This window comes from Copadichromis virginalis, linkage group LG13 (genome assembly GCF_057382275.1).
Source record: "Copadichromis virginalis isolate Kocher_CV1m ecotype Utaka linkage group LG13, C_Virginalis_male_GT1.1, whole genome shotgun sequence".
NCBI classification, from domain to species: Eukaryota; Metazoa; Chordata; class Actinopteri; order Cichliformes; family Cichlidae; genus Copadichromis; species Copadichromis virginalis.
This window is the reverse complement of record NC_140630.1, coordinates 25,227,809-25,252,139: the sequence shown is the minus strand read 5'-3', so window position 1 is coordinate 25,252,139 and position 24,331 is coordinate 25,227,809. Positions and strand designations below refer to the sequence as shown.

At 42.8% G+C, this 24,331-nt stretch overlaps 2 protein-coding genes across 7 annotated transcripts in view; both read right to left on the bottom strand.

The window, feature by feature from the left end:
- The window catches only part of ptk7b (protein tyrosine kinase 7b), a 71,648-nt gene extending 70,036 nt beyond the window's left edge, over positions 1-1,612 (bottom strand). Inside the window, exon 1 of the mRNA XM_085478187.1 lies at positions 1,001-1,612. Within this exon, the coding sequence (XP_085334313.1) occupies positions 1,001-1,121 (121 nt within the window). The 5' untranslated portion in view covers positions 1,122-1,612. The remainder of the gene's footprint in view (positions 1-1,000) is intronic.
- A 1,610-nt stretch (positions 1,613-3,222) lies between these two features.
- Positions 3,223-24,049, bottom strand: klc1b (kinesin light chain 1b). Of its 6 annotated transcripts, none has more exons than XM_085478181.1 (16): positions 23,987-24,049; positions 17,753-18,020; positions 17,201-17,431; positions 16,251-16,332; positions 15,799-16,027; positions 15,617-15,704; positions 14,951-15,052; positions 14,244-14,417; positions 13,517-13,616; positions 11,996-12,045; positions 11,669-11,736; positions 11,349-11,457; positions 10,826-10,978; positions 4,915-5,039; positions 4,549-4,606; positions 3,223-4,456 (listed from the first exon to the last, which is right to left on the bottom strand). In XM_085478181.1, exons 2-16 carry the CDS (start codon positions 17,999-18,001, stop codon positions 4,382-4,384), a joined length of 1,893 nt encoding a protein of 630 aa, XP_085334307.1. In that variant the 5' UTR covers positions 18,002-18,020; positions 23,987-24,049; the 3' UTR covers positions 3,223-4,381. The 6 variants fall into 6 exon arrangements, with proteins under 6 accessions (XP_085334307.1, XP_085334310.1, XP_085334308.1 ...); XM_085478184.1 differs by having other exon boundaries at positions 16,251-16,329; XM_085478182.1 differs by lacking the exon at positions 23,987-24,049 and adding an exon at positions 23,657-23,953.
- Positions 24,050-24,331: the final 282 nt, after the last annotated feature.

Genomic DNA, 24,331 nt, shown 5'->3' with positions numbered 1-24,331 from the left:
TAAACCCACTGCCTTGCTTGCCTCCGTCTCCCCTGCTGCTGCCTGCACACAGAGGACACATTCATCCCCCAAAGCGGGCACCATGAGGAGACTGGAAGGGACGGAGGGGGGTGGGCACCAGACACACTTCAACTTCAAGGAATTTTTCAGCCACTTTTGACCATCACTATCTTTTTTTACCCCACTTTTTGTAGCTCCTCTCCACCGTCACCCATGATGGAGCGTGCCAAAGCTGAGAGGCAGCTCAAACACCCAAAACAGAGTTATGAATATGATAATCAAGGAATGGCGTATCCAGTGTGTTGTGTGAGGTTTGAAGTATACTCAAGGGAACACATAATGACATGGCAGGGCTGCTTCAGTGATAGATTACAACCAGCTATCATCCCATCATTCCCCTCTGCTGCTGCAGATGAGAAATTTAATCACTGTGTAATTACAGTGATATGCAAACAGAAGAGCTGCAGCATTGTGAGAAAAAGAAAGTGTTTAACAATTTCAAACCTTTCAATTTAAAAGCATTTTTACTCTTCATCCCCCCCGCACTCTAACTTCCCTAAAGTTTTCTCTCAGTCCTGGAACAAACTGCCTTTCTAACTCATAAAATCAAGTCCCCCCCCCCCTTAAAAAAAACGGGCTCAGTGGGGGAGGGGTACCCCCCTTTTCCTCACTGACCACCGCTCCCTGCCCAACAAAATTTAACTTCTTTAAATTTCCACTACGTACAACAAACACTTTCCTTGCATGAATGAAAAAGTCATCAAGCATCACCTTTGACTCTCTGTAGCAGCCCTTCTTTGCACGGAGTTCCAACAGTGCACCAACTTCAACCAGCTACATAAGTAGTCACAAAAGCATGGAGGTCCATGTTGGCTCCACCAGCACTTATTTATGTTTTTAAACTCCTTCTTCTGGAGTTACAGTATCTGGATGCTCTGGAGTAAATAAAACCCATATGTGCTCTGCTCGTAGTAGGAGTGTAGAGGAGCTTGTTACCAACCTTGGAGGCAGATAAAGCCCACAGCATACATCATATCCACCGGCATTCTCCTCCTGGTAGTCGCAGCGGGGGTTCTCCAGCCTTCCCCCCGCCGGGTCTCGCTCCCTCCTCGTTGATCCATGACCGTTCCGGTGCTCGGCGGCTTCCTGGGTTGCTGTTCTCCGGCGGCTACGGGAGAGCCGCAGCGCGAAACACAGGAGCAGGGGGGTGAGCGTCAAAGAGATCCGTGCGTCACCGTGTGCTTACAGGTAAACCAACACCGCTGCCTGCGCGGCTCCTCCCGGGAAAAGCGAGACGGCCTGCTCACCTGGTTGTTCCGGAGACTAGCGAGAGCACAACAGAAACATGTGGGGTGGACGCTTCGGGTTTCAGGCTGCTCACACAAAACGAGTGAACGAGTTCAGACTGAGATGCCCCGCCGAAAGTTTGAAGCGAAGTTTAAACTTCCAGGTGGCTCGCAGGGGAGGGCTGCTGTGAATTTAGGCTGCGGTGGTTCATTACAGCCCGGTCTGTGTTGCCCGCCGTGTGCCCGCTCTTAGAGCCGCTGGACCACCTCGCTCTCCAACAAGAGGGAGTTTCTCTCCGCCGTGTTTCCAAGTTGGCTTCCTCCCACTCGCCTGGGTGATTTTTTTACTCCAGAGTTAAGTGGGCGGAAACAACATACGATAGTTCCTGTCGGAATTTTCAAAATAAATGTAACAACAAGGACCACTTTAAATACCGAGTTTTCCACAATTTCTCATTTGTATATTTTAACCTTTAATTCATGTATTTTAATTTAGTTTATCAGTCTTTTCATGCTGGGTGAGGCCAGTAATAGTCCAATAGATCATTATCATTATTATTATTATTGTTATTGTTATTATTATTACTACTACTAGTAGTAGTAGTAGTAGTAGTAGTAATATTTTTATATTACTACTGCACATAATAAATAAGTTAATTATTTATTAACTTATTTATTAATAAGTTAATAAATAATTTATTATTTATTAACTTTACTCGTGTTTTTAAATAATTACGTGTTCAATATTATCGAGACACTGTTTTCTATGCCATTGATGCTGTTAAGTAACCGGCATGGAAAAACAAATGTATATTATTTTGAAATTAAACTTCCCGTATCACTCTGGTTACTTCACGGGTTATTCCATCTTTTTCCTCGGGTGCAGCTTCCGGTGGCCGTGCCTGATGTGGGATAAGGAATACAACACCGCGACCCTCTGGTTCAACCTGAGCACTGTTACCTTATACAGAAACCTTACATATCACTCAAATAATTCAGATTTTTATTCAAATGTTTTATATTTTCAATATCTTAAAGTTGTTTTTATGCAGAAGATTTACAAATTGAACATAACTGGTCCAAAAGAAACACATGTCAGATTTTTTTCACTCTGTAATTCCTGCACGCTTTTACGTGTTTGCATATTACTAACCTAATTAATGTTGTACTATCTCTCAGTTCGGTGTTATGCATACAAAAAGCATCGATTCACAACAACAGTCGTCTTTATAGCTTAAAGTAAAGACTCTACAATACTGAGGGGACCTCACAGACCTCAGCAGGAATGCATGTCCCTGTTAACACCTTCTGTGAGTTCACATCACTCTGACCACGAGGTGACGGCCCCTTGCTGGCGCCACCGTTGGGGATATGTGTGGGCCCAGAGCCACGTTGCTGGTCCACTTGGCCCACGGATGACTGTGGCTGACAGAAACACTTTAGAGGATTAATAGAGGGTTAGTAAAACCTTTTCAAGGGGGCAGATATAGAAAACAAGTTCATTCACAAAATGAATTCCTGAGGGAGGAAAGAGAGGCAGTAGTCCCACTCTTATTTGAAGTGTCTGAGGGCATGGTGTCAGCTCCCATGCAATAATTAACTCTGCTGCTAGTCACTTACCTCTTAGAAACAGGAAAAAAGGGAATCCGGCAGCTCTCAGCAGAACCCAAAACCACGAGTATGGGTTCATATAAAGCTCCACATTAAAGCTCTGACATCCTGAGAGATTAGCAGCGAGCAGACAAACCCCCTCCACGCTGATTTGTACCAGGTGGGAGGAGGAAAACTCAGAAGTCTCGCATCTTAGTAAGACATCTATGTTCCCCGAGTTCCCACACTCACACTGGAGTCTGACGTTGTAAGATCTCGCTTGGTGGAAGAGCGTAAGTGGATAAGACGAAGATATTCAAGCGAATTCAATTCTGAGTAGAAAATGGTTTTATTTCTTTTATCAAGATCAGACACCAACTGGGGTCGTTTTAAGTATCAGATCAAAACAGACGCGTGTGCAACTGTCCCCTTAAATGAAAAGTGCTTTCTACTTGTTGAAATTTGAGCACTTGATCATATTCTATCCTTTATATTTATTACATAGAATGAAATGAAAACAAAGGCAAAATAAGGGAATTAGAAAAAAAACCCATTCCAGTTGTTTTTGAGTAGCGACACGAAAAACACAATCAAACAACACACTCGAATCACACATCCCCAATCACAGCATTACAGAAAGATGTGCTCAGAGTTGGCAACTCAAACCTGCAGAGTGGACTAACATACAGCAGTCAAGTCCTGCATGGCACCACTGTTCAGGATGAACAGTTCAGTCCTGATTGGTTTACTTTTTCACACACATATATGTACATACACAAGTTGTTGTTGTTTTTTTAAGGAGTGCTTTCCATGGTTTACACGATTACACCTGTGTCTTTCTCTGCAACGCACGAGATCAGCTGTAGTGGTTAAAGCAGCAGCTATAATTTCAGTTACAGTCACGTCAGTAGAATAAACATCTTCACCCTGTTTCCCAAAGTTTGAAGCTACACCCCTAACATCGCAATAAATCTCAACGGGCAAATCATTAAAAGGAAAACGTTACATGTCGTCATTTCAAACCCAAAACCTTTTCATCTTTATCTACCGTCGAAGGCAAAAATAAATCTACAGTCTACAAAGTATCTTTTATTTACATGTAAGAAAAACGTAATCTTAACTAAAAATCGGTTATTACTGTCAAAAGGTGGCATTTATGGCGAGAGGCGAACTCAAAGTGCAGAGTCAGTGATTATGAATTAAGGGCAGAGATGAGGTACGGCAGGTTTTCTTGGCCACAATTAGGAGGCACCAAGGCTCCAAGGCAACAAGACATTAGGACTACGACGAGGGAAATGCAGAAATGTGGCAACGGGAAAAATATCAGACTGGTTACGTAGGTATTCATCCTGATGAGTGGGAATCTAAGAGGATCTTTGGGTCAGGCGTGTGGACAAAATGCGTGCTGGACTCGACACTGTCCGACGGTTCTGTTGCCGAAGGCCAAAGGGAGGAAGAGGAGGGGGAGTAGTGTCTTTGGATGGGTGAACAGAACCGCCTGCTGCTCAGTTTCCAGAGTAGAGATCCACAGTGCTGGAGCTGAGCCCACGGCTCTCCCTGAAATTACTGCCCCCTCGATTCTGGCAAGGAAACAACACAGGTTCAAGTGGAGCATTCAAAAATAAATAAATACAACAACAAAATGCAAATCTTTACAAAAACTGATCATCACCTGGAACGTTTCATCGCTAGATTTGTTCAGATAGTTCAAGGAAGAGGCTCGCTTCATACTGATGGACAAAGAAAACAAAGATTAGGCATTTGTTTCTTTGAGAGGAGAGCACACACACAAAACCAGGCCTGACCACGTTTGGGGAGTAAATGTCCAATAAAGTGTGACCTGCTAATTAAATTCAGTGGAGAGAAATTGCACTAAGAACATATGTTGAAAGGTTTAATGTGGCTTATCATGTAAAGGGCTCTGTGGTGTCATTAAGACTAGAAAAGCCCTCTGAGAACTTGTAGAAGCAGTACATTTCTTTGGAATCATTTATAAAGTAAAACATCCATCACAAGAGAGGATTGCTTGAGTTATTACTTGGTGCTGCGAGGTTCAGGGGGTACGTTGCCCTGCAGTTTCTTCACCAGCATCTCGCTGCTGCGACGCAAAACATCCCTGAGCTTCCCCAGAGAGCCACTGCGATAGAGGGTTCCACTGCCATCCTGCAGACACACACAGATGCTCGTTAGCTCATCCACACTCCCCGCTGCAAACATGCCTGTTCGTATCATTAGCCAGTAATCATCAATTATCAAGATGCATGTTTGTGTTTCGCTTGAGTCGTGTAGCACATCACGACGCGTTCTAATCGGCTGCTCCCAGCCAAACGACGTGTTCGTGGTGCCTCACACAATTAAATTAGGTGTCACGGAGCTGGAAACATCTACATGCAAGTCTTTATAGCTTGATCCAAAGGTTGTGCTGAGTGCCATATATATATACAGTCATTATTAACACATGGCACATCTTCATTGAGACAATTAGCTTTTGCTGCTTTTCTTGACACCTCATATTCTCACTGTGCACTTATTACTTCACTCCCACACAGAGATCTGTCGTATCGTTGCTGGTTTGATTCATAAGGAAAACAAACATGAAACTTCATGTTGGAAGGAAATCGGCAACCTTGCAGTCTGATAAATTGAATAATCTGAAGTTCATTTTCAGCAGAAAGAAAGCAGAGATTGATTTTAAGAAGATATGTAACCATGGTTACACGAGTGGAGTAGATATGCAGTTTTAGGTTCCTGGGACTTGGTAACACAGCAAACATCTGATGATCTTCATACACAAACTGTGACACACTTCTACATAAGCCCAATAGAAACCAGCGTAACCAGTTTAATTTGTCGTATTTGCCTTAAACGAATAGCTTTATTTGTAAGATTTACTTAAATATGACAGTTTTATTTTGTCAGTAGCATACTAATAAAAATCCGGATGTTCTATTCAGACAAATTTTAAAATGACCTTAAAGTTAATTGCAATAATCCATCCATTCATTCATTTGTTAGATTCTCCTGTGCGTGTGTGTCTAAGTGTAATAGCAACCAACTTGTAAAGTGTCTGTTTTAATTTCTAATCAGCAAATACAACATGTACTTGTCTTGCTTTCCCAGTGTGTCCTTTTCTCCTTGAGGCGACTGCTGTTGTGATTTGGTGCAATATAAATAAAACGGAACTTTTTCTATAAAGTGGCTGTCACACTGCACTACTACAGGAGTACCAGCAGAGGGAGCTGTGTGCACAGATGCGATTTCTGTTGCTTGTTTGGCTCAGCAGCTGACATTAAAACCTCAAAGCAGGAGTGTGTGTGTCTGTTTGCATCAGAATCAGAGAAAAGACAGACTTCACAAATGGAAAAACTTTATTTGAGAATACCAACAAGTGTCGATGCAATAACCTTCACAATGCAGAATGGTAATTATAATGCAATCCTACTTACTAAGTGCGTTATAGACTTTTCCATTTATGTTCTTTAGGAAACTGAAAGTCACACTACATATGTCGAGAACAGACAGTTCAATAAATAAGCATTCCACTAACACAACAATATTGCCATAATTATGTGATGGACAGTCTTTTATTATTTATTTATTTATTTTGTTCATAGTTGCATTAGAAGTATAGGTGTTCGCATGGGAAGGAATGAAGAATCAAGGCGAGTAGCATGATGAAAAGCCATATAGTGAATGCACTTGTCAACTATTAATACAGCCTACTATTACACTTCCAAGATGTGAAATCATTTACATTCAGTTAGTTAAACATCTGAAATAATGTTGATCTTGAGGAAACACTCGCACTGTACTCCTGGTGTCTAAAAACATGATTCACCGACTGTTTACTTGCAAACAACTGTGTGAGAAAAAGTCCATCAAACTGTGTTCAAAATACAGCATCCATAGCCAGAGTGGGCGCTGCGACTGTACCACCAAACATACACATGAATACACACTACAACTACTGTAGGATCCAGGTTTCTGTTGATTTACGATGCTATCCTCTACTGCTACACCAACAGATCAAGGCAATTGTGGGCATTTATGCCCATTTATTAAACTATATAGAGATCACTCAGGTGGCCAGTGTTTGTGCTAGTAGGTCTCTGCTATTGTGTGGGCTTCACAGTGTCAGCCAATGTTGCTAATTCCCTTTGTAAATGCACGTGACTGTAGAGCCTTTGCTAAAGCTTGAAACAGTCACACTGAAGCGAGTAAGCAGAAGCTGAGAATAAATTACCATGGCGACACAACAGCTTGCTGTGATCTGACTAATCTGCCGTCACGTTTTGGCCTCCATCCTGTTCCGGTCCCGTCACAGCGGGCAACGCAATGTTGACATACTACTGCCTTTATATTGAGCCACATAATAATAAAGTATTTAGAAAATGTAAACAATTTCATACAAAATAAACCAAAACAAATTAATAGCAAATATATCTATAAACACACAAAAAAAACAACCCCAAAACAAAATTGGCAACACTCCCTTTACTCTTCCCGCTGACTGTCAACGTGTCAAACTATACCGTACCATTCATTTTAAAACTTGTTAAGCATTTGATCGCAGGCGTTAGTTCAAACTGTCAAATACACACTGGCAAAAAGCCCAAAAAGATACAATTATGGCTAAATACAGGCACCGGGTTGGATGCTAGCTTTGATGTTAGCTGTCATTTGTAGTGCTCAAGGCAAACAAATTTGGAGTGAGAACAATGCAGAGTAACCGTGGAAGTTCATTATCTGTAGCGCTTTATCTGGTTATGTGCTGGAGTGATGTCTGGAGCTATTCTGCCTTGTTTCAATAAATGGCTGCTCCTCTTATGAGCCAATAAATAAATCTGCTGTGCCCCTGTGGTAAAGACACACGGGTCTGAATAGAGGAAAAATGTGCGAGTTACTTCCTCACGTGGAAAGATTACACACAATGACTTTCTTTTTTTTTTTTTTGTCTTTTTTGTGACAGAAAGAGTTGAAGTTCCGACATGGGGAAGGGGTGACGCAGGTTAGTGAGAGGGAAGGACAGGGAGAGAGAAAGTAAGGAGGAGAAAACAGAGCAGAGGTGAGAAGACCAAACGTCCCAGCAGCTGTCAGTTGAACAGGGGAGAGAGGTGACAACCAGGAGGGGGGCTTTCTGAGTCTCTGCCGCAGGAGGGGGGGGAGCATCAGGAATGGCAGAGGAGCTGTTGGACAGAGAAGGCCAGAGGGAATGACAACACACATCCTTTTGCTATTGTGTTGGGGAAGGAGAGAAGGATGGAGGAATAGTCTTGATGGCTTAGGCCTGATAAAAGAGAGAAACAGACAAAAAGAAAAAGAAAAAAAAGAAGGCACACATCGTAAGATTAAGAGCTCTGGGTTGGGCTTCCTACTCTAGACATCTACGCTTTGATAAATTACCCATGACTTGCACTAGATTCAGTAACTTCCTGCAGATTGGAGGCTGATTATTCTTTTTCTAAACCCTAATTTAGTAAACGGTAAATGATACGGGAGCATCAGTCTCCGATTCTCTCTGAAAGATTACATCTGTCTTAGATGCTACACTAGCAGGTAAGTGAAGCAGTAGGTGCTGGCTGCAGTCACCGTGACTCAGCTGTTTCTCTTTCCTCTTGGGGTACCAGAAAGGCTGAACTTGGCACACAGTGCCCAGCCGGTGACTGTGCACTGCAGACGTGAGACATCTGCAAGCAGCAGCACTGAAATGGGAATACTTCGATAACTATCACACTGATGGTGGGACATGAATAAACCTAAGTAGTATACATTTCACAGAAGCTGCATCTAACACACGATCCTCCACCTACGTCCTCACCTGACTAACAAACTAATCTATTCTACTCATCGAGTACCTAAATACCAACCCACCCAAGCTTATTGTGTGGAGAGGGGGAGAGTACAATCCACTGAATGAGAAGAGCAAATTTGACTGACAGGCTGATTGGTTGTCATGGCAAGAGGAATCGACATGGAGGCACGTTATTGACAAACACAAGGGGGGGAAGGGGGATGAGAAAAAAAAAAAGTCAGAAGGTGAAATCTGGAAAACATGCAGCTAAAAAGGCAGCATATTAAAGCAGACCACTTACAGACACACAGGAAGTGGAATCATGCATTTTTTTTTAAACAAGAGCCACACATACACGTCAGTAATTAACCTGTACACAAGCACAAACGCGCTGACAAGCTGTCGTCTCATGGTTATTTCCTAGACAAGCGCCACTTTAATAGCAAAACAGGAAGTGCTTTTTGAGACATCTGAAGCATGTAAACAACTTCCACAACGTTAATGACACAGCAGACTGAGTGCAGAAGAAAGAGGAGATGAGACTTTAAGCAAAGGTGAGTGACAGCTCTGAACCACATCACCACGCGGCAAGACACAAGTAGACTCTTTCCTACACTAATCTTTGAAAGACAATAACCATTTTAAGCTGTGTAAAACGAATGGATGGATGGAATTTGTTATAAATAAAAACAAAACTTGCTTAGTCAAAAAGCAGAAGTTAACATGACTAGAAAATAGTCAGAAAAAGCATGAGAATGTCATGAATATATTTTCTGTTTGAACTGAGTCAGTTTAACTCCTGCTGCTATAGCTACACGCTGGCTAATGAAATGCAGGCACACACACAGACACACACAGACACACACACACCCCTCTGGATGCCAGGCCATGTTTCAAAGACAGACAGGTGCACGCTCAGATGCAGACACACATGCCGTTAACATTTGCTGCAGTGCGCTGTGAAGCAGTGTGGAGTAGCCGTGTTACGCTTATGAACATGTGCAGAGCAGCAGACATCAGGTTAAAGAAAAGACACTTCTCAACTAAGTGAAAACACACTGAACACATGACGTGCGTTAGTGTGTGTTGTTAAGGGGAGGGGAGGCCCAGCGGGCTGGCATTGCTGCATGCATGTTTGGACTGGGTTGGCGCAGCGGAGGGCGTGGCTGCACTTAAGTGAGGGGTGAGGCACAGGCTCAGATGAGGCATCCCTGCCAACGCTCTCATGCCTTAGGCAAGTCTCATTATTTGGGGGTGAACTGCGCCCCAGCAACAGCGGTGCCAATTTGACTGCATAGAGCGCCATGTTTTATAGCCTATTTTCTCACTGTAAAAGGCCAAAAGTGCAGCTAACAGCCAGAGTGAACATTACAATAAGGCAGCAGGATGAACTCTTACATATCATCCACTCTGATTACTGAGCAGAGGGACAAGCAGAGGCACGAGCACCGACGATATCAGGAACCTTGTCAGTTGTGCTTAATGGCAGAAACATGACACATCCTATTAGAGATTTAGACAGGCTATATCTCTGAGCATATGAATGTTTAATGTGTTGCCAGGGTGCCACAGTCTAAACCTGTGCCTCATAGTTACTGCTTCACTTGTGCAAAAGCATCGCCAGAAAAATTGCCTTTATTAAAAAGGTTAACATGGAGTCCAAAACTGAGTTTTGATGCTGTCAAAATAAAGAGGGTGCAGCATGCCAAGACACTCAATCAGCGTTACACTTTGAACTTGCAGCTAAATCTCATGGTGGTATATTCACAGGGAGATGGTGGACTGGTACAGGTATAGCTCACTGGGTGGAGCCCAAATCGAGAACAGGCTTTTGAGTGGATAATCCACTAAATCAAAATAAAGTGTGCTTCAATGTGATGACTCGCATAATTACAAGGTCATCCAGGTGATTTGGTAAAGTCTGGACTCATTGAGGGCTTCCTGACGGGCTCTGAGCCAGCGGAGTCGCTGTCCTCACTGCACTAACCTAACAGAAAGGAATCCTCTCGGCTCTCCTTTTAAACACATAACACGTCTTTGTCCTTTATTCTGAGCATCCTGTACCAGTACACCCTCGCTGTGATATTACCAACACAGCCTCGTTTTTCCAGAGAGGCCAGCGGACACGTTGACTCAACCATAGTGGATTTGTACTCACCCCGTTCCACTCCACGCCCATACTCACTTCCTCGCCGGTCTCAGAGCCGCTCTCATACTTAACGCTGGCGAGACTGTCCCTGCTCTTCCGCCTGTCGCCCTCTGTATCTTTCAGGATCTCCACCACACGTGTCTGGTGGATTGGGTCGATGCCCTGATGGGTGCAACACACAGATGCAAGAAAAAAGAAACAAAAAACAAAACAAAAACAGTCAGAAGTAGCACTGATGTAGCCGTCAGCATGTCAATATTGGCAGGAGTGCAAAGTTAAATGGAGGAATTAAACGTGATTTCATGTTTCCTTTCCCCTATTAATGCTTTCAAAGCACTGGGACACGTTTTAAATGACTGTGAGATGGGAGTGATGTTAGGGGAGAGAAGTGGAGGCTCTAGTTAGAGACAAATCAACTTACTGTGTTGCTCTGGATCCATAGCAATGTAGGGAAAGGGAAAGAAATATCATGAGATTCACTGTGCTAACATGGGGAACATATTACTATTTTCACGTAGAAAACTATGCTGACCTGCTTGCGAGACCTCGCAGCGCACTCTTCCAGGGTCTCAGCAGCTTCTAGCTTGCCCTGGCGGCGGTACAGAGCCCCCAGGTTCCTCAAGGTGGTGTTTACTGTAGGGCTGGATGCACAGACAAGTTTCGTTATTTGAATCTGAACAAAGCAAATAAAGTAAGTTACATAAGTTACACAAGTCTAAAAATAATAATATTTTTACAAAAAAAAAAGCTTCCGATACAAGTTAGTGACATACAAAGCAAATTAAATAATTAATTTCTGCCTTTGTCACGTGACCATGTTGTATAAAACACTCTTATCAGTCTCCGCCTCACCTATTGACTTTGCAGGCCTTGTACCAGCCTCCGTACTCTCCGTATGGAGTATTGTCTCTGTGCCTGCCCTGGAAGTAAATAAGAGAGAAGAGGAAGAAAAACGTGAAGGGGTGTGGTTCAAATGAATGAGCAATATTGTGTTCCTGTGTTTATGTTTAACTATCATTTAACTTCCGGGGATTAGTTCAAGGATTGCATTTCTATTATGACGAAGTGGCATGCTTTCCTCATTTCTCAGCCTTGTGTTAGAAAAGCGGTTTGAAACAAGTTTTGTTTGTTTAGCTTTTGCTCAAATTCATGCGAGGACTGTTACAGAGAGCCGCTCACCTTGCTCTCCTCCCTTTCCTCGGCGTGCATCCAGATGGGCTTGTTGTCAGCTGCAGACAGACAGGAGAGATGGTGTATGCGTTGGGATTTTAAATAATTAGCCTCATGCCTGGAAAAGTGAAATCAGCTACATGTGGTGGAAGAGTGAACGTGTGTCGCTTTGGCTAAAGAGTGAATCTGGAAACATGTGACTGAGCCATTTCAGAAGGAGGCAGAGCTGCGAAGGGGTAAAGGAATTATTAAGTATTCAAGTGCTGTACCGCCACCAGTGGGTCGAAAATGAATGTGGGTTCAACGGGTTATTCCAGTTACTACCATAATGGATTTTATAACATTTCTGAGGCTTCATATTTTTCCAAGTATTCACCAGAATCCATCTAAGATTTTAGACTGATGGCACAGTAGATCTGACCAAGCATTAAAAAAGTCAAGCATTATTTTAACTATTTAAGCCAACAGAAATAAGACTTAACAGGAAGTGAGGTCATGACTCTGAGGAAAGTCTAGCACCCATCTTGCTGACACCCTGGGACAGTTACTTATACCTCTGTGCATGTGCGAGCACATCAAATATTGGGCTGATTCGGGTTTCCAGGTCAGGTGGTGTAAAGAAGGGAATTTATTTATGACATTTTGTTTGCAAACTTGCAACTCATTTAAAAGATCATTACTGGTTTAGGCAAACATCTGCACCTGCTTGATGTGCTGGTGGTTTAGTAATAGAGTACGAGTGTAACAGCTTTAATAAATTTACTGCAGATTCGTCCCCAAACAAATTACAGACAGTACAAAAGCACCATTAAAATTGTTTTTAATGGTGTAGAGAGGAAGACGATACTACTGTTGAGGTAATAAAGACAAAGAAGATAAAACATGATTATTGCATAAAGTGCTGCCACCTTAAGAAGAAAGAATATTTATGGTTAACTGTTGCTGCTTCAAGTTGCGTCACCTTAACCTTCAAAGCACTTTAGTATTAAAAAAAGAAAAGAAAAGAAGAAAAAAAAAATCTTACAATATTATCAAGGTAAGTGACACACAAAGAATAAACCTCTCTGAAAAAGTTGGATGTTTTTGTCAAAAGGCGTCAGAGCGCTGCTTTGTGCCAAGTGACTTTTATTCCTTTTTCAAAGCAGTCAGTCTAATCCATGGAGGAAAGCCAACAAAAAAGCTTACTTTAAACCAAAAGAGAAGAAAATTGCAAGAGTTCATCTTTCAAAGCAAACTCTTTATTTCTTCAGAAAGATCGAGTCCTCTGAATGGTGAAGCTTGGTACCGTGCTTAGACACAAGTCCACTTTTTAACCACCTGTCCATCACTGCTCGCTGGTGTGGCACAAACAGTGGATGGATAAGAAAAGTGAAAAACAACAACAAAATGATGCTGAATTACTGAGCTGCAGTTCTCCTGAGATCATTTTATAGTCATTCACTGGTAAGAATAAAAATTCTCATTTGTACTAATATAATTAAACATTTACTGCTATACATGCACGCTCCAGTAGCCATTATATGACCTTACCATCAACAGATCCAAATTCTTTCTCATGAGCACGAGTCAGGATCTCTTTGTAGAGAATCTCAGCCTCCTTGTATTTCCCCTGTTTGAGAAAGCAGGATGCCTGAAGAACAAAGAGGTAAAAGGGGATTTTAGTGTTGAACCAAACGGGCTTACTGGATCAGATTTTGCCTCCCTCGCTGTACATAAATTCTCTCCATCATCAGTGAGGCAGTGCGGACATAAGTGAAAAGGAAAGCCTTGAAGATGCAGCAGAACAGCAGATAAAAGACTACTAACCTTGTGCTCTTTAAGCAATGCTAAGTGACACGAAACAGTTCTTTAAACACCTTTTGAGGTGACAAATCTTATGCTGCAAGAGTAAATTGATTGCTAACTTTTATAAAAATCTTGTGTTGAAGTAAGTCGTGCCCTTTTGAAAGAAAAAGGGAGGGGAAAAAAAAAACAAAAACAAAAAAACAGTTGAGTTTAAAAGACATTTCAAGTGGAATCTTTGCAGGCTGGCACCAATATACAAGCTCAACACCTCCGCAGAGACCAAGGCTGACAGAACAAATGATCGAGTCTGTTGGCAACCAAAGAAAACTCTGCCTGCGTTTACCTCGTTACACTCACAGCTCAACAGAGACTGCAGTTCTTATCAACAAGTACAGCATTAGAAGTGAAAGGTTTGAAAGAAAGACGAGAAAAAGGACCATGCGAGTGGATTTCCTGTCAACTTCTCGCTCACCAGGTTGTTCTTGGTTTTGGCCACATTTGGATCATCTGGGCCCAGCCTGGACTCGTAGATCTCCAGGGCACGACAGTAGTAATATTCCACCTCCTCATATTTGCCCTGATTCTGACACAGCAGGGCCAGGTTGTTCAGCTGTTTGGCCACATCTGGGTGGTCCTTCCCCAGGACCTGATGGATATCAGAAAAGTATATGTTCAGGTTGTCTTTCTGCCTCAGTGCATCTCTCCTTTCTATAGCTCCAAATCCTGTTGCTGCTTTCACCAGGCAGCACGTCAGCCTGCTGCAGGCACTCAGGAGATCTAATAAAAGGCTGGCCGATCAATAGCGAGGCTACAGAACAGAGCTTTCGGGGAGACTCTTTGTACCATGCTGAGCTCGGTAGTTTTGTCATGTCTCCTATCCATCTCCTTCCTCGCTCCCCCAACGCCTGCTATCCATTTTCAGCTGCGCTCTCAATTAAACCCTAATTCCCTGCTGACAAAGGAATGGCCCCCAGTGGAAACTTCACAGACAATTTAAGAAAATCATTTGCTCTTTTTCCTATTTATAGTAGCTGGTATTACACTAGCTTTGACTGACATTTTGGAAATGTTACCACTGTTAATTACTTTATAACAATGGGCTAATTGTTCACTGGTTTAGCCTTGAGATGAGACCTCGATAGCAGTGCCCTGCTGGTGCAATCCAGGGATATGGCCTACCTTTTCTCTGATCTCTAGAGCTCTCTTACACAGAGGCTCGGCCTCCTTGTACTTCCCTCTCTTTCCATACAGCACGGCCAAGTTATTCAGGGTGGCAGCAACCTGGAAAAAATAAAAACCAGAATGACTGTACTGGCAGGTTAGATTTCAAAATTCACTGTTTTCAAGGAATTATCATAGTCCGAAAATGTATGCTGTTCAGTGTTCTCAGAAAAACCTAGATAGTAAGTGCCTTGTGACAAACTGCAAAGGCCACAGTGCAGCTGAGCTTTACAGGCTTCCTTTAGGCTTTGTGGGGAGTTTTAGTGCTTCGGTGTTAGTAGTCTTACACATCTGTGCACAAAAAGGAAACGGTGTCTTTTAACGTTTCCCTTTTGGTTGCTGTATTAAAACTGCAAGGATTCAATGGTTAATGCCGGATGTACAGGCAGACACTGAACACTGATGACTGATCTCTTCAAGCCTGCAGGCACATGGTCAGAAATCCATACTTTAATAGTCGGAAAAATCTATACAGGCTGATTGAGTAGGACAGTAAAAAAGAATATTGCCTTCCTATTGAGTCTTTGGGAGTTATGAACAAACAAAAGATAACTAATCTGATCTGTCTAAACATGGATGAGTCCATATGAAGATATGGTAGCCATGGCAACCGTGAAGTCTTACAGCAGGATGGTCCTTGCCCAGGGTTTTCTCACGGATGGATAGAGCGTCGTTGAGCAGATGGGCTGCCTCTTTGTATTTATTCTGATCCCTGTGCAAAGGAGAAACAGAGAACACCATGTGTAGCTCAACAAATAAAACAGGATACACGGCACCGAAAAGCCAAACACAGTATGTTTTCTAACCTATACACCAAAGCCAAGATATTGAGCATGGTGGCCACATCAGGGTGATCATGCCCCGAGGTCTTCTCCAGGTCCTCCAAAGCTTGCTTGCACAGGGGCACGGCCACCTCGTACCTGCCCTGAGAGGCATACTGGATGACCAGGTTGTGCAAGGTTCTCAGACGTGCTGGGATCTCATAGCCTCCCTGCTGGGCTGCGACCACGGCTGCACTGTTATGTTGGTGCTGCACTGTGGGGGACAAAGGAAACGTGCAAAATCAAAAGGTCAGATTGGCTCTAGTGAGTAGAAAACTGTAACACACACCACTGTCCTGGAATAAGGTAGCCAGGTTATTTTACACCGAGATCATGCATGACACAATTTATTCAATATTATCCCGACAGCAAACCAAGAAAGACAGCTCTCTCTTATTCAGATAATCAGATGAGTCATTGTTGCCGTTTGTTCTTACTTCCTTGGCCGTGCTCCTCCTCATCATTGGGGAAGAGGTCATCCAGGGAGTCCTTTGGTGTTTCTCTGTCTTTCTCCTCCTGCTGAGAGGATGAAAAACCTGCCAGTCAGACTCTCTAACGAACAACAGGTATAATTCAAGAGTTGCCTTTATCAGACATGTGAAATGTGTGTTAACGTCTAACAGGGAGAGATGAGGCGAGCCTGTTATTTAGAAAAGTGAAGATTTCATTTACCATCATCCTTAATAATACATCACAAGGAGTAAATTTCAAAGATGAACAAAACAAATTATTTTAACAAATACAAAAATGGTAATAATCATCATCATAAACAATTAGGATGGGAACATTAAACAGACTATTCAAGAATTATTTCCCCTTGAAAGGATAAATGAGATCTTAAGGATAAACTGCACTCATCCGTCTTCACTAAAAGATTTCTTTAATGTGGAAAATGGAAGACAAGAACTTTCCAGCTCTGGCTGGATGGGCCCCTGCTCAGCTAAGCAGTTAGAGGCTGTAATAGCCTGCATCCACTATCTGTGACTAACAATATGGTAAGAAAATAGAGAGATTTATCCTTGACACCAGATCTATGAGGACCACACCAGAATGGCTCATTCCAGGAAGGAATGCAAAGTTTTCTTGTTTTAACGAAAACAGTGAGTTTTTTTCCTTGCGGCCAATTATGCTGACAGTCTCGTGTCCTTCAGAGTTATATCAGCAACTACAAGAAAAACTAAAGTCTTTTTCCATTTCCCTTCTTATGCTAAATCCAACTTGAATCTATTTAGCTGAAAATGTTCCAGTTAAGAACATAAATAAGGACGAATATATTTCCTACATGCCTCTTGCAATACAGACCATATACACACAAAAATCAGTTCTCTTCAATGTACCAATCTAATCCCACATTAAGGCCTATAATCTTTGTATAATCATTACTTACAGTGGGTGAGACATCTTCATCGTATTTTTTGAGCTGGTTCATGAACTCCAGGTGCTTCTTCTCCTCTTCCAGCTGGGCCACGCTCTGTTCACTCTTCTGCAGCTTCTGCTGGGTGTTGGCCAGCTCATCCCGCAACCACTGGTTCTCCTGGCAAAGCCTCCTCACCTGTGCGCGCAGCTTCTGCTTTTCCGACTCCACCGCGTTCAAGTGGTTGGACAGGGCCATCATCACCTGGGATAGAGACAACATTGAAGAGCAGCGATATTTATCAAGGACAAAATGTTACGGTGACAGGGCGGCAGAGTATAAACTGGGTCTGAATTTCAGTGAATCATGATCACAGCACAGGCTCAGTATAGAATGAGGAAGCTGTGAGGAAGCAGGAACAACCAAAGAAGATAATAAAACAAATCTACCACTTTAGAAACCCTTCTGTTTGTCTGACAACACACAAATTTTTCTTTCACTCATATCATCAGCGTGGTTAAACTGAATCTCCTCTTTAGGTTCAAACATACAATTCTGTAAATCCTTGTAACTTCTCAGTCATACCTGTGCTTCTCCCAAGCCCAATTCAATCATCTCCACTGACTTGCGGAGAAGATTGGACTTCTCGTGCACCAGGTTGGCCTCTTCATCCTTCTTTAGGCACTTGATGGTCTCCAGGAGGCTGTGAAGGATGGAGTTATGCTCGTTCTTCAGGGCCTCGAGACCCTGGATCACGAGCTTTGTGTTCGAGATGATCTCCTCCTGAGAAAGCTTCTCCAGCTTCTCTTCCCGTGGGTACACCATGGTGGACATCTTTTTAGCTCAGGGAAACCTGTAAAAGATTGGAGGAAAAGCCTGAGACACTGTAGGAAAATTCCAGCAGCAGCTGTAACAATTTCATAATGATGTGTCAAACATACAGCTGTGCTTGCTTAACACAGAACAGAACCTAAGAGCACAGCTGATTTGGCTCAGCTCACTGCAAATGTCAAAACACGTCTCAGTACAGTTCCTCTCTTTAACCAAATACATCTTTAGTTTTTAATGATCATTTACACAATTAGCACTTAAGGCATTCTCTGATTATGTATGTTCCTAATTCTGACAGATGCTACTCTGCTAATAAGATCACAACCTCATCCTGCAGCAAGGTGATGGCAATAAAAGGGGAAATGAATGCATGTTTATTGCTACAGCTCAGATTAGAGATTCAAATTTCATAAGAGAAGTACGTCAGCAGTTGTATAAGCACACAAATTGAGCACAAACAGAAAGAAAGAAGGGTGGCTACATAAAACATAACATATATATATATTATATTGCCTAGCTGAGAGCCATGGGACACATCATGCTGATGGAGCGACTGCTGGGACTTGGCACCTATAATAAGCTCAGGCTGGGAGCAGGGCTGCAGCTCGCTGTGTAACACAGGGCACACAGCTGCTGCAGTATGGTTTCTCTCTGGTGCCAGCACCCAAACAGAGGCCAGCCATGCTTGGTGCATGATTCACTGGCGACTGAAGGAGAGAATGATGTAGCAAAAGCTTCAGCAGCACAGCAGCTGGCCAACTCGACAGATTTTAAAAACACCTCTGCGAGTTAGTAATGTGATGGTCGTTTTTAGAAATGTCAGCCCTCGGGCGAGTCCATGGAACACTTTACCTAAATAACATAAAGATAACTTATGACTCAATGAGCCACATCACTACTGGCTACATCATGCAAATGTCAGTGCAAAACGCAGCCCTGCCCTTCCAGCTGGGGTGCAGCCAGTGTTGGAACTACTGCATTCTGCATTTTAACAGCACTGAGGAGAAATAGTTAAGGAAAAACGGGAGCTTGCAGTAACAAAAACACCAGCTGAGACCCATCCGCAGTAAAAAATAAATAAATAAAAATACACCATTAGTGAGCCACTCCCTTCTTTACCACTTCCAATTGTCTTTTAAAGCAGCAGAGAAAATAAACAGACTAAAAACAGGCCCAAAGAACTGCAGTGAAGAGCTCTTTATTTTGTATTGTGACAACAGGAAGCATGATGGCGGGGGCGTATTTGGCTTAATTCAGGCACAACCATTAATGAGTTATCAAGATAGTTGCTGATTAATTTCTCTTGGTGGACTAACTGCTGCTTTCTTATGTCCTTAAACCTCCTGTAAAGATGACTTTATCTGCTTGCATATTCTCAGAGGACTTTGACTCAGCTTTAAATCAAACATGGTAAACAAACCCAGCTGGTTTACAGCTAGTTTTGGGCAATCATGTCCCTCCTGTGCATGTCACATCATGTAACTGCAGCTGGGCTCTGTCATGAGGGTGTTATTCATTATACTAATATGTACCACGCCGAACAGCCAGCCAGGGGCCAGCTGCTGTACTTGCCTAGTGGACAACTGAATGCCAATGAGCCTGTGGAAAGCAACAAAATAAGCAACTGCTGGGGTCTCCGGCTGGGCAGGACAGCAGCAGGGGCAGATAAGAGATGGGTGACCTAAAACTATTTTATATGTTATGGGGGGGACACAGAACGGTCTTAATTCTCCCCACCACCCATTTTTCTCTAATTAAAACCCTTGCTATCCTCATGAATCCGACAGATTAAATTAATTTGCGAATTCAAAACATACAAAAAAAAAAAAAAAAAAAAAAAGCAAAATTTTCTGTTTTGTGACAAATTTATCTCTAGGGAGAGAAATGACTGAACTCTCTGCACAGCCCAGGTAAAGCATGAAGCCATTTGTTTAAGCTGTTAAAACACTTCAACAATGGTATTTAGCAATGCTGAGCTTATTAGCTATGGTACCACGAGGGGAGCACGCTCGACTTCATATATAACCACCCCCTCTATACTTATTCTAATCGGGGAGCAGTACAATGGAAAATTCAAAGAGACAGCCAACCTCTTAAGAGAAGCCCCCTTTTCTATCCCAAACTGACTGAACTCTAATTAAAAGTACAAAAGCAATCCTACAGAAATATTAACTCTGTAGTGTTGTATTTGGTGCTGGCTTAGAACTGCTTTCACAATATACATTATATAATTATATAATACATTATATAATATGCATTATAAAATCTAATAATAAGCCGTTAGAAGATAAGGGTTTTAGAAGGCGAAAGCAAACATGAAAGCGAACAGAAAAGACTCAAAAGAAAACAAAAACAAAAGAAAAACCCTCACTCAGTTCCATGAAACTCAAATGCCAAAAACAAATCAACTAGAACTTCTATTTGCACGATCAACAGAGATGCCAAAGGACTGAGGCTTCATTAAAGCCAAAGCAAATATTGCAGAGACCCTTACTTTGCATGAAGGCGTGTCAGACAGCTTTATATTTTTCATCTGTGCCTGCAGTCGTTTGAAAGTCTGGCTGTGAGACGCCTCACTCCTGCGAGCACGATATGAAATGTTTTCTTTGAAAGATCAACACTGCTCGCAGATCAAACAGCTTATTACCCTGTAGAGCTCCTCCGACTCAGCTGTTTAACACCTGTATGGATGAAAGCCGGGTCTACAAGAGAAGTGCTTTCATGTGAGCCAGCATCTTTACTTTTAATAAAGCACTCCAATTAGGGAGTTTCTTTCCTCAGACGGCTCGAGTTAATATTTCCCCAAGTGTTTAAAGAGGTATATGAGAAGTCCAGCAGTCCTGTTGTTCTCTGCCCTTGGATTAATCTTTAACATTTACTTTGTTTTATGAGATCATGTGGGAGGGAAATAGCTGATATCATCAAATGGAAACACAAAAATGCAGTATGCTAGCAAAATAAATGAAAGACAACACATCTAGTTTATGACCTCTTATACCAACAAAAAGGCCAACGGTGCTTTTACGTGCCCTCGTGATGCACACGTTACTGTGCGCAGCAGTATACATTCACTCGATGCAGGCTTCAATACAAGTGACCTCATCATTGGGTTCAAGAATAATGAGGGTCAAGTATGACCGAAGGTTCTCCAGCTTAAGTCAGGTTGCTAGAAAATGCATACCAGGAAAGCATTTTGAACAAAACTGCCAGCCCACAGCTACATGACCTGCCATTTCAATAAGCACACGACACGCATTGCTTTAACAGACGTTCATCTCGCTCCATGGTAAAGCAGATGGAGTTTTTAAGGAAATGTAGCTTTACAAAAACTGAGGTGGAATATATAGAGGAATAATAGAGCGATGCATGACAAAGTCATTAAACAAAGCGACAAATAGCTGCTAAAGGCTAAAAGCCATTCATCATATTTTCTGCTGCTACAGCTTGTACCAGAAAACAAACCTGGGTTTCAGAAGCAGAGCAGAACCTCACAGTTTGGCACGGGGAAAAGCTGGTGAAATAATGTCCTCCTCCTTGAGGAAAAGCGCTACACACCAGCAAACGGCATCATAAACCTGCCCTCCTAATCCAAAGAGAGATCCTTTGTTTTGTTTTTTTAAAACAAACAAACACAAAATAACACAATAAACGTTCAGTGTGAAAATGAAGCGAATGGAAATGAAGCTGGACAGTAATGAGAGTGACGAATGCTAATTTTGGTGAGGATGAGGACGAGGAGCTGCCTGCGGGATGATGTGACCTTCCCCAGTGCTTCGTCAGAACAACCAGCATCAGCTTGGGTGCACGTCGGGAGACGGGCCCGCCCACAGAGGGACAAAAACAGAGGAGTGCAGAGGAGCAGGTCAGATGGGGGAGGGAGTCATCCCGATCTAGAGCCTGCTCCTCTCCTCTATACTCATCACACACAAAGGAAGAGACCTAATGAGGCACAACAGAACAGCCTCAGTGACACAGGCTCAAAATGGTCTGGCATCCTAGGAGCTCTTATATCAATACTGAGCTTATTTACATATAATACTCATCATGGCACTAAGAATGAAATGCCTCATATACCGTTTACCTTCAGCACGTCAGAAAATATTTACACTGCCATGATACGTCACTCACACAGTCGCCTCGCCCGAGCGATGTTCATAGGCTGACTCGTGCAGCAGGGGTGTGCAGTTGAGCACTGGATGGTTTGAATACTATGATTAAAGAAAATCATAATTCACAAACTCCAGGATCTCAACAGATGTGATGTGTGGACTTTAAACTGTGACTCACACCAGTTACACTCATATGTACAGACGCAGCCGAAAAATAATCTGAAAAATATAAACAGAATAGGCACGATTTAGCTCTTGTTACCCAACTTGGACCGGGAAGACAAGTTAGATGAGTCATTCTTGAAGAAGGCTCAAAGGTCATACAACTGCAATTACAGCACTTCCCACCACGAGGCCAGTATGAGAGCAGGGAACAATGTATTGAATGAAATACAATTTAAACAGAGGTCGGCGTACTCCATATTGACTGGCTCACTCCCCTCTAACCGGTGGAAATCTGGGCCTCGTACCTTCATCCAGAAGCTACAGCCTTCATTCGTCTCCATCTCCCGGGATGCCTTAAGATTCACATTATTACTTTACTTCTCGGCCAACACCATCCTCACTCCGTCTCTTTTCTTCTAACCCATCTATCATCACTACCGTCACTTGTGAAGGTAGTGCTTTCCCCCCCACTGAGATCACAACAGTGGATTAACGCAATAACAACTGGCATAAATGTGGACGCTCTGCTACCAACTTTAATTTCGTAGTCATTTTGTTTTGTCTGTGAGGCAGGGTTAAAAACTCTCATCTTAAGATAATAATCTAGTCTTCTTTAAAATTGTCTGTGTTTAGTTGTAAACAATCCTACTAGCCTACCCTTTTTGAGAAAGGGTGTGATGCATACTGGGAGAGGAAATGGGGGGAAAACGGCAGAGAGGAGTCAGCAACTTCCTAGCCAAGCCAGTGGGAGAAACCAAAGCCATCTCCCAAGGGGACGCCTTTCCTGTCCACTTGGTGAAGTTTGACACCACCGGATTAATAATCCTTATTTCCTGCACAATAAAACAGCAATCCAACACAGTGTCGGTATCACTGTGAGAGACACAAAGGAGAGCCAGCCAACCCAGAGGGTGTGGCAGGGCCTGGAAACAACCAGCAGGGAGGTGCCACTGACTGTCCTCAGTCATCCATCACTACACAAAACCAGCAGCTGGAGGGCTGCTTCCCACTAATGGCTGTCTGACAAATGAATATGCCTGCGTATTGCTAGGAAAAAAGAAGAGATGTTCACTTCAGCATCGTACCATGCCGAGGAGTATTATTCAGGAAAATCAGACACCTGTGACGAGATCGCAGTTCCCCACAAACAAGCCGAGAAGATAATGACGGGAAACAGCTGAAAACAGAGGCGCCATCCTAAAGTCGTGGTAGTTACATATTAATAGCACTGCACTGCCGCTAATGTGGACAGAAAGCTCTGTGTACATTTTGACATCACTTCAAAGCGCAAAACACACCAGGTAATCTGACATCTGACGCTTTTCTAGAATAACACAATTTCATATAGCTTTAGCCATCCATGACATTTTCTTCTTTCACCTACCAATTTCGTTATGATCTCTAGGGTCACACTTGAATTTTGATGGGTTTACCGTGGGTTTTTTAATGATCGAAGACTCTTTAGTTTTGAAAGCTCTTACTGCCCGATCTGTGTAGAGCTCCGCTCAGCGCCCAGCTAGCTCTCAGCTAGCCAGCGATAGCGTCACCACTCCCCGGCTAAATGTCGCAAGTTCATCCTTTTCAAAGCGCAGAGCTGCTCATTTCTATACGCAGCATCTAAAATCCATGCTCCCGAAGCACACAACCGCACACAAGCACACACAAGCTCACACAACACTAACGTTTCACGGAGGAAATACAGCTTTTCACTTACCGAGAGCTGGGACTGACGGCTAGCTCAGCCCCTTTAAATCCAAAATGTCTCCGACACGGCAGCTACCCAGAAGCCTCTGCGACTGGCCAGACCGAGAGTGACGTCATGCTTACTTTTCGTCACTTTTCGTTTATCTATCTAATACATAACAAGATAGGGTCACCCATATAACCCCAGAACAACAAATGGACATAAGTGTGGTTTGTTCGGCTTAATTTTTTTACTTACAAAGAAATCCCAGTACGCTATGAAAGCCCATAAATGACTCTACAGCAGAATTCAAATTAGGATGTAGCGCCACCTGGTGGATATGAGTATTTAAACTGTAGCAGTTTGGAAACATTT

Excerpts from the sequence above, each read along its gene's own strand:
- klc1b (XM_085478181.1), bottom strand. The coding sequence starts at position 18,001 with ATGTCCACCATGGTGTACCCACGGGAAGAGAAGCTGGAGAAGCTTTCT. Across the intron at positions 14,418-14,950 it reads CTCTAGAGATCAGAGAAAAG|GTCCTGGGGAAGGACCACCC; the intron begins GTAGGCCATATC and ends GATATCCATCAG. Across the intron at positions 4,607-4,914 it reads CCTGAACCTCGCAGCACCAA|TATGAAGCGAGCCTCTTCCT; the intron begins GTAATAACTCAA and ends TTTGTCCATCAG.